Consider the following 10,115-nt stretch of genomic DNA (forward strand, 5'->3'; position numbering starts at 1 on the left):
ACACACGCACACACACACACACACACACACACACACACACACACACACACACACACACACACACACACACACCAAAAAAACTTAAGGAAACACACACACACTCTCACTCTCACTCACACACACACACACACACACACATACACACACACACACACACACACACACACACACACACACACACACACACACACACACACACACACACACACACACACACACACACACACAGAAAGAGAGCAACGCCCAGGTCATACTCTCTCATTCAGCCCTCATCACCATAATCAGGTTACAGTACTTACAAACGTCACGCAAACTCACTCAAATGCTCTTTCTCTCCTCCTACAGTAGGAGAAAACAGAGGTGGCTAAGAATAGAGGGCCATATCTTTCCCTTATCTAGACCTTCCCCACTATCCCTGTCCCACAGGCCCGGTTTACATGTAATGTACAGGCTAGATATGGCTGCAGCCTAGGGGCCCCCATGCAGCTGCCAAGGGGCCCCCGATTGGCCAAACTGTGTCGAGTGTTAAAGTTTTAAATATTGTTATTACTCCTCTCCACATTGGCAGATGATACAGAATGTTGATTTGTAGCTTGAAATGATGATACTGGCTACGTTTACATGGTTTTACATGGTTTTAATTCCAAATTGAATAAATAATTCTCTCGAATTTACATTGCTCTTTCATTTAATTCCGAATTAAGAAGTGTTTGCATGACGTTTTCAAAGCGGAATTAAGCTTAATTCAGAATTAAAGTGAGTCAATTCGGAATTAAATGTCTCATGTAAACACAGCAACTGTCTATGTAATTCCGTTGTGAAATTCACCTTTTGGGGGGGGGGGGGGGGCATAGCAACTTGTAGCCTCGGGGCCCCAGGCCATCTTAATCCGGCCATGTGTCCCACTATCTGTCGGAAGAGACCCATCACCACCCCACCCCACCCCACCAGTCCACCCTCCTCTACTCTTCCCCCTTTAGAGGACACTGGATGCCATTGTCCAGCTGCCCCTAATTGATTTGCAACCCTCTTTGACATGGGCCTCCAAGCATGACATACCACAATGCACTCAGGGATGTCTTTTATGTCTGGCAGACAGTACATCCACCTACTATAAGCACCCATTTCACCTGTAGTAATACCCGACCGACAGTGCCTCATTATGTAATGTCTTTTCTGGCCTACTGTATGTTATAGAAGTGGAGTACTGCACCAGAGTAGGGTGGAGTAAAGGTAGGCTACTTAACCACAAAGGAAAGCAGTGCATTTTAAATTCGCTGCATTTGTTAGCACTTACTGTGAATTACTATTAATTTCTGCATGGGAATTTATACTGTGACTTAAAGTTCCAGAATTAAACTTTTCTCCTGTGACATATTCATACCCTTGATTGACTGGCTAAATAGTTACAATACACATACTGTATATACAATACAACATAACAACTATTACATTACATGATGTTTTTATCCAAATTGGCGTACAGTTATTTAGGCCTACAGGTTATCAGTTATTGTCCCCGGAGCAGTATGGGGTTAGGTACCTTGCTAAAGGCCATTGAATGCAATAAGGAGTGGAAGGGTGTGATTTGAACTTGCAACCATTTGATCTCTAAAGCCTTAACCATGAGGCCACAGCTACACAACTACAAACCCCAACTCCGATGAAGTTGGGACGTTTGGTAAACAGTGAATAAAATCAAAATGCTATCATTTTCAAAACATTCAATCTATTCATTAGATGGAGAATAGTGAAAAGACAACATATTAAGTGTTAAAACTGAGAAAAAATATTGTTTTGGGGGACATATGTACTCATTTCTAATTTGATAAATCCAACACGTCATCGGAGTTGGGGTTTGTATAACAGTCCTTCATACTGTCACTGAAGTGCTCTTGAGCAGCGGTTCCCAAACTTTTTTCCTTGCACACCCCCTTGTACATTTCAATATGGTTTGCGTACCCCCTAAGCGGATGTTTTGGTGTGCTGATGGCTACTCAAGTATGGCTTCACTGCACAAAGCATCCCACATTCTGCAGCATCATTTGGGGAATCCTCATTTCCAGCATACAATTCACCACACAATTAAAAACTACTTAATGTTCATTAATCATGTAAAGAAAAACACACACATACAGTATCCACCGTTGCTCAATTCAGCTAGTGCACCCCCTTGTAGCAGGCCAGTTTCTCAGTTTGGGAAACCCTGCTCTTGAGCAAAGCATCTAAAGCTTTGTTACTGCTGGGTGACAGCCTTTGTACGTACGTAAATAAGTTTAGGTCTGTCTGGACAAGTATGTCATGTAATAAATATAATGAAATCAAAATGTATACTGAGAGCGCAATAAAAAGTGATACGATGTATGATTTGCTTATTTTGATCCTGACAAGTGGATGGTGTTTGTTTAGGGTTGTCCGTGTTGGCATGGGAGAGTCCTATTTAGATGATCTGTTTCTATTCGTAACAGCACTCCTGGGCTTTGGAGATTTGTATGTGTGTGTGTGTGTGTGTGTATGTGTGCGCGTGCGTGTGTGCATGTGTGTGTGTGTGTGTGTGCGCGTGTGTGCATGTGTGTGAGTGTGTGTGTGCGCGTGTGCCTGCGTATGCATATGTGTGTGTGTGTTTGTGTGTGTGTTATTTATGTGTGTGGCTTTGGAGATGAGTGAGCGAGTAACTGAGTAGTGTTGCAGCAGTGGGCTGCAATCGCCTCCTTACATAAACAACTCCCGCGCTCCAGTTTGGAGTTGAGCGGCCGGGAAACATATACAACGCTCAAGAGGACTGTAATAGGGACTAGCCATCCGTCAAACATGCTCTGCAATGTCGTAAACAGTGCTCTAAAGCAGTGTTTCCCAACCAGGGGTACGTGTACCACTAGGGGTACGCGAGCACACGGCAGGGGGTACTTGGAAAAAGTATTGGAATATCAAACGTAGTGAACAAAGTCAGGTTAAGATAGAGAAAGCAATGTAGAACTTGAGTCAGGGGTACTCAAGGCACAATGAAAAGGCCTAGGGGGTACACGAGACAAAAAAGGTTGGGAAACACTGCTCTAAAGTAACATCAGCCAAATGGCCAAATGCTGGTGAAATTTCAGTGTGGCTGGTAGAAAAGACCAACTGACTAGCCACTTTGACCCATTAAAGAGTGTGTGTGTTTGGCTAGTAAGATTAAAATCTACTAGCCATTTTGGCAGGTGATGAAAAAAGGTAATTTGGAGCCCTCGTCGTAAACATGGAGATTTAATACTACACTATAAAGAGTTGAAGGTTTCATCAAAGGACCCTCAGATGGATTGTGGGGCAACATGAACATTCTCTGAGGAACTCCAAAAGTTCCATGAAGAATCTAAAAGTTCTGGGAAGGATCCCAAGTCTCTTTAAGCCTGGCTCAAACTACACGACTAGCGATTGTGTGTCCGATTTTGGCGTTGGGGTGCACTGCACACTAGAAGAGAATCGCAACTGTCAATCTTGTCGCTGCTTGCAGCCACCGAGACAATGTCCGACGTTCTATTTCCAGTCGCAAATATCAAACACTGTTTGATTTCTGCGATTTGCGATCTGCGACTCTTTGAGCTGCCAAAGTTCTATCTTAGAACGTCGCTCACGACGAGGAAATCTTTCCCGACAATCGCTTGCGATGGTCCTGGGGGGTAACGTTCCAGCGATTGTCGAAAGGGGGGTTTTCAGCCGAGAATCGGCGCGATAGTCGTGTAGTTTGAGCCAGGCTTTAGAGAACCCTCAGGGGTTCTTCCACAGTAGGTTCCTTTGCAACTTTCAGGTTCCTAAAAGAACTTTGAAGGGTTCTCTAGAGTGTCAAACTGATGGTTCCTTTATTCTTAGAATCTTCAGAGGATGTTCCAGAGTTCCACCCCATTTTCAGAACCTCTGCTAGTGTTTATGCATCTGCTCCCCTGTGTCATGTAAAATGTAAGGCAGTCACAGTGAGTCAGTGTCACAGTGTCACAAAACAACTGCAATCTCCAACAACTGGATATATATATTTCAGAACCAACAGTGAAGGTTAGGAAGTAATTGTCACTATCACATAGAGAGTGCATCTTAATATGCGACCTTGCCTCCTCCACTTGCCTCCTCCACTCACTTCTCGTCATGATGACATCACTGACAACAGCATTATATTTCAATATCTTGCAAAAGCTCAATTGTAGAGCCTTTTTCTCATTTGCAATTGGGATGGTGAATGAAAAACAGTCCCTCAAAAGTTGTTGTGGCTAGGCTGACAGCTGGGAAACTTTATCGTTTTCTCCACGGAGGAGGGGCCAGGAGGCGGGACGAGGAGACAAGCGCAAGTGGAGGAGGCAAGGTCGCATATTAAGACGCACTCTATATCATCATGCCATGACCTGTCCAGGTGTTTCTCACATCGGGGCAACAAGCTCTCGGGGTGTAACCAGGCATCGTTTCACACCGCTTCTGCCCATTCACAGACCCTGCAGGAGATCTTCCAGACGGAGATGCTGATCGAGTCTCTGAGGAGGGCCATCAAGGACAAGGAGAACCCGCTGAAGGTGGCCCAGACCAGGCTGGAGGAGAGGACGCGCAGGCCCAACGTGGAGCTATGCAGAGACTACCCCTATCACAGGTGGGATACCTTAGCCAATAGCTGTGTATATATGGCGCTTTTTTCGCCGATCGGAATAGATCTGATCCGATTAGTCTGATCGGAATGAAGTGTATACATTACATTGACCTCGAACGTTCGAATACCTGCCACGCGCGGTTACCAGGGACAGTGGTTAGCAACAGGCCGGGCTATATGGTTGAAACTGCGATAAACATGATAATAAATATAAACGATAAACATAATAAACGATAAACATAATCGCTTGCTTTATTTATAATTTAGTCTTTCTGAAAGTGCAGCGGGAAGCGACACTGCTGTACTTAATCTTGCGCTTATGGGCAAGTGCGTAACAGCGGCACTCCAATGCGCTGTTGTCACCAGTTCACTTAAAACACCTCACAAACAAGAAAGAAGTCTGTGGATGAGAGTACGAAGCCTGGGTTGGTGGGAGAGAGTTGTTCTGCAGGTATTCAGCGACCAATATGGCGTTAAAATGTTAGGATAACCAGAGCTTAATTTGTTAAAATATGTGACACGATTGCGTCACAAACAACCAAGTGGAATAGAGTGTATACATGGACCATCTGATCGGACTACACCACCTCTTCTAGTCCGATTAGAATTCTGATCCGATCAAAGAAATCTAGTCCGATCGGGCCGTATACAAGGGAATTCCTGATCGGAGTAGAAAAATATCCCTATTCTAATCGGATCAGAAGTGCCCATGTATACATACCTAATAGCAGTGATTCCCAACCAGGGGGACGTGTACTACCAGGGGTACATGTACCACTAGGGGTACATGTACCACTTGGGGTATGCATGAACACTGCAGGGGGTACTTGGACAAAATGTAAGGTTAACAAATGTTTGAAACATGCTAACATTGCGATAGAGAAAGACATACAGTTTAGAGCAGTGAGGGGATGCTCATGGTATGATAAAAAGGCTTAAGGGGAACAATAGACAAAAAAGCTTGTGAAACACTGGTCTATAGTGTAAGGGCCAGAACAGGCTTGCTGTGTGACACAACTTATGTGTACAACCTTGTGCGAACCAGTGCACATAGTGGAGAACGTAGCATTAAAAAATAACACTATCAGGGTACTTCGATACTGGAGGTGTCATGTAGAGGAGACGACACACAGGCCCAAACTCGGAGGCGAATTATTTGTTATTATTGCACTTTTATGAAATAAATATTGTCAGTGATTCGGTGCAACAGTGTTAGATTTGCCTGGTTAACACCAGACCTAATCACAAGTGAGATTAGGTCTGGGGAGTTGCCTATTGTAAATTCCGTAGGGGTCGGAATACTTGGCTATTATGACACACTGCCCTGCTCTCTGATTGGGCAGAGAAATTGTAAAGGTCGGAATGCTTGGCTATTATGACACAGATCCCATGATCTTGGACGTTATGAGTCATCCTCCCCAGACTGTCTTTCAGATCGAAACGATTGTGTAGAACTAAAGGCAGTATGGGAGTTCCCAGGCTAGTGTTAGATAAGCAATGAGCCACTTGAGTCCATGGATTTGGGTTCGATATGTAACGGCTAAGGGGAGTTCTGCAGGGACTACCCTTACCACAGGTGTCATGACATGGTCAATATTTGAATATATCAGGATATGCCAACGCAGTCTCACCCCAAGTAGTCAATTTCTGACTACCTTGGACCAGATGGCAATTTTTGACGTCTTGGGTATTCCTTCCACGTCACATTTTGACTATGTGGCCTAACCTAAACCTATTCCTAAACCTAACCTCAATGACGTTATGCTGCCACAAGGGGGCGCCTTTGAGGACATAGTCAAACGTGGAAGGAATACCCAAGACGTCAAAAATTGCAGTCTTGGGGTGTCAAAAAATTGAGTAGTCAAAAATTGACTACTTGGGGTGAGACTGTGTAGGATATGCTTGCTCTTGCACTATGGAAAAAGCTTTTAGATCTGTAATGTAGGCTTACGGTCAATTAACCTTCCTTAGGACACACAGAACACAGACATTTTGCATTAAAACATTTTCTCATTATAATATGTCCAATACATAAACTTGACTGATCACACCACATGAACTACTAGTAACTCCGCATGGCTATTCCTCATGTAATTCCGGTATGGCTGACAGGAATGGTATTGTGTACAGAGGACATATTTTCCAAACCCCTTGTGTGGATGTGTAATCAGTGTGGTTTGGCTGAATGAAATAAAGAAAAGAAAAAAAAGTGTAGATTTAGATTTGAGGGCATATTGGAAATGCTATATTGGTCAATTTCAAATGATGTGTGATATGAAACACAAGTACACATTTTCTGATGAAGATACTTTAAGAACACAATAATATCTTCATCTTTTCATGACACCTAGTCAAGTTGGAAGGTGTTTCTTGTCAAAGTGCTGGGGGAAACCTTGGTTATAACTTGTAGTTATCAATGCATCTTTGAGGAGGGCAGCATCGATGGTGCTGTGATCCAAGGTATGGTGTAAACCAGGGATGTCAAACTCAAATTCACAGTGGGCCAAAATCTAAATCTAGGACGAACTCGCGGGCCGAAATCAATGTTCAAAAAGTACTGAAATTGTGCATGCGCGCACATGCCTGAACTACAGTAACTCCGCATGGCTATTCCTAATGTATTTCCTGTGTGGCTGACAGGAATGGTATTGTGTACAGAGCACATATTTTCCAAACGGCCTTGTGTGTAATCAGTGTGGTTTGGCCGAGGAATGAGAGAATGAAGAAAAAGTGTTGATAGTTTAGCTGAGTTATGAGGCACAGTACAGCCTGTACTTGCTTTCAGTCATCCGCCTTGTCCTCCTTTTTCTCACTCTCTCTCTCTCTCTCTCTCTCTCTCACTCTCGTGTGTGCAAACTCTCTCTCCCGCTCTCTCTCTCTCTCTGTCTCTCTCTCTCTCTCTCGCACACTTTCTCTCCCGCACACTCTCTGTGTCTCCTGCTCTCTCTCTCTCTGTCGCTCTCTGTCTCTCTCTCTCTCTCTCTCTGTCTCTCTCTCTCTCTACCCCCCATCTGTGTTTTTTCATCAATTATGTATCCCTCCCACCCAATTTACATACCTTTCTTTGTTTGTGTCATACATTCATTCATTCATTCAGTCATTCATCCATCCATTCATTCTCTCTCTCTCTCTCTCTCTCTCTCTCTCTCTCTCTCTCTCTCTCTCTCTCTCTCTGTCTTTCTCTCTCTCTCGTGCACACTTTCTCTCTGTCTCTCTCTCTATCTCTCTCTCTCTCTCTCGTGCACACACACTTTCTCTCCCACTCTCTCTCTCTCTCTCTCTCTCTCTCTCTCTCTCTCTCTCTCTCTCTCTCTCTCTCTCTCTCTCTCTCTCTCTCTCTCTCTCTCGTGCGCACACTCTTTCGCTCTTGCTCTTCTCTCTCTCTCTCTCTCTCTCTCTGTCTGTCTCTCTGTCACGCACACACTTTCTCTCTCTCTCTCTCTCTCTCTCTCTCTCTCTCTCTCTCTCTCTCTCTCTCTCTCTCTCTCTCTCTCCCTTTTACCCCCCATACAATTCTTACACTGCTCATCTATTCTGTGCCTCTATTTCTGGTATTGTTACTCCAGTGTTGGCTTCTTCTGGTATTGTTACACCAGTGTTGGCTTCTTCTGGTATTGTTACACCAGTGTTGGCTTCTTCTGGTATTGTTACACCAGTGTTGGCTTCTTCTGTGTTTTTCCATCAATATTGTTTTTAGGGGCTTTTGTGCCTTTATTTGATAGGACAGTCTGAGATGGTGACAGGAAACAAGTGGGACAGAGGGAGACCCGGCAGACTCTAAACAGGGTCCCTGTGGGCATGCAAGCCCAAATGTGGAGGGCTTAGCACGCTGCGCCACAGTGCCCCCTTTTCTTAAATAATTTGAAGGGCAAGTGCATTCTTTGTCTATCTCATTCATGCATTTCCCCCCTCCCTCCCTCCCTCCACCCCCCCCCCTCTCTCCCCCCATCCCCAGGTTGGTGGGGGAGATTGAGGACACCATCCTGGGTCTGTGAGAGTGTCCCATGGAGGCACCAGGCTTGTGCCGTACATATCTATTCTCTACCTATCTCATTCATGCATTCTCTCTCCCTCCCACCCCCCTCTTTCTCCTCCCATCCCCAGGTTGGTGGGGGAGGTGCGCGAGATCGAGGACACCATCCTGTGTTTGCGGGAGTGTCTGATGGTGGCGGAATCTATGTATCATATACTATATACCATGCTCTGCCCATATAATTTCTTAACTCATTCATTCATTCGTTCATTCATTCATTCTCTCTTCCTTCCTACATCCCACCCCCTCTCTCTCCCCCCCATCTCTCTCCCCTCGATCGCCAGGTTGGTGGGGGAGGTGCGCGAGATCGAGGACAGCATCTTGTGTTTGCGGGATGTAGACTATGTATCATGCTCTACCCATATAATTTCTTAACTCATTCATTCATTCATTCATGCATTCTCTCTCCAAACCCTACTCTCTTTCTCCCCCCCATCTGTCTCCCCCCATCCCCAGGTTGCGCGAGATCGAGGACACCATCCTGTGTTTGCGGGAGCGTCTGATGCAGGCGTAGGGCACATACGTACCATATATCATACGTATATCTACCTATATCTATTGATATACGATATTCTCTCTCTCTTCCCCTCCCACCCCACTCTATCCCCCCATCCCCAGGTTGGTGGGGGAGGTGCGCGAGATTGAGGACACCATCCTGTGTTTGCGGGATGTAGACTATGTATCATATACCATGCTCTACCCATATCATTTCTTAACTCATTCATTCATGCATTCTCTCTCCAAACCTTACTCTCTTCCCCTCCCACCTCCTCTCTCCCCGCATCGCCAGGTTGGTGGGGGAGGTGCGCGAGATCGAGGACACCATCCTGTGTCTGCGGGAGCGCCTGATGGAGGCGGAGGGCACGCTGCAGACGCTGGTGAAGGCCAAGGTGGCCCTGGAGCACGACCTCTCCATCAAGGCCAACTCGCTCTTCCTGGACCAGGAGAAGTGCATGAGCATGCGCAAGACCTTCCCCAGCACGCCGCGCCTTGTGGGATACTCCTAATGTGAACACTAGCGCACTACCTACCTAGTGTACACTACCTACCTAGACTACACTATCTAGCCTTCTCTTACCCTTCCAGTCTAATCTGTTTCCACTAACTAGTCTTCTCCTACCCTTACAGTCTAATGGCATGGGGCCTCGTGGGATAATCCTAATGTGCATACTAGCGCACTACCTACCTAGTGTACACTACCTACCTAGTCTTCACTACCTAGCCTTATCTTACCCTTCCAGTCTAATCTGTTTCCTATTCCTAGACTGCTTTCCATTATGCATGGCCTCATGGGATACTCCTAATGTGCACACTAGCGCACTACCTACCTAGTGTACACTACCTACCTAGTCTTCACTACCTAGCCTTATCTTACCTTTCCAGTCTAATCTGTTTCCTATTCCTAGATTGCTTTCCATTATGCATGGCCTCGTGGGATACTCCTAATGTGCACACTAGCACACTAACTACCTACTC

The 10,115-nt window shown here is 45.4% G+C and overlaps 1 protein-coding gene across 1 annotated transcript in view; it reads left to right on the top strand.

Annotated features, from left to right (window-relative positions):
* tekt3 (tektin 3) overlaps positions 1-9,701 on the top strand; it is a 28,037-nt gene extending 18,336 nt beyond the window's left edge. Inside the window, exons 7-8 of the mRNA XM_063221383.1 lie at positions 4,455-4,609; positions 9,430-9,701. Of these exons, the coding sequence (XP_063077453.1) occupies positions 4,455-4,609; positions 9,430-9,646 (372 nt within the window). The 3' untranslated portion in view covers positions 9,647-9,701. The remainder of the gene's footprint in view (positions 1-4,454; positions 4,610-9,429) is intronic.
* Positions 9,702-10,115: the final 414 nt, after the last annotated feature.

The sequence above is a fragment of the Engraulis encrasicolus genome, chromosome 17, assembly GCF_034702125.1.
Source record: "Engraulis encrasicolus isolate BLACKSEA-1 chromosome 17, IST_EnEncr_1.0, whole genome shotgun sequence".
NCBI lineage: Eukaryota > Metazoa > Chordata > Actinopteri > Clupeiformes > Engraulidae > Engraulis > Engraulis encrasicolus.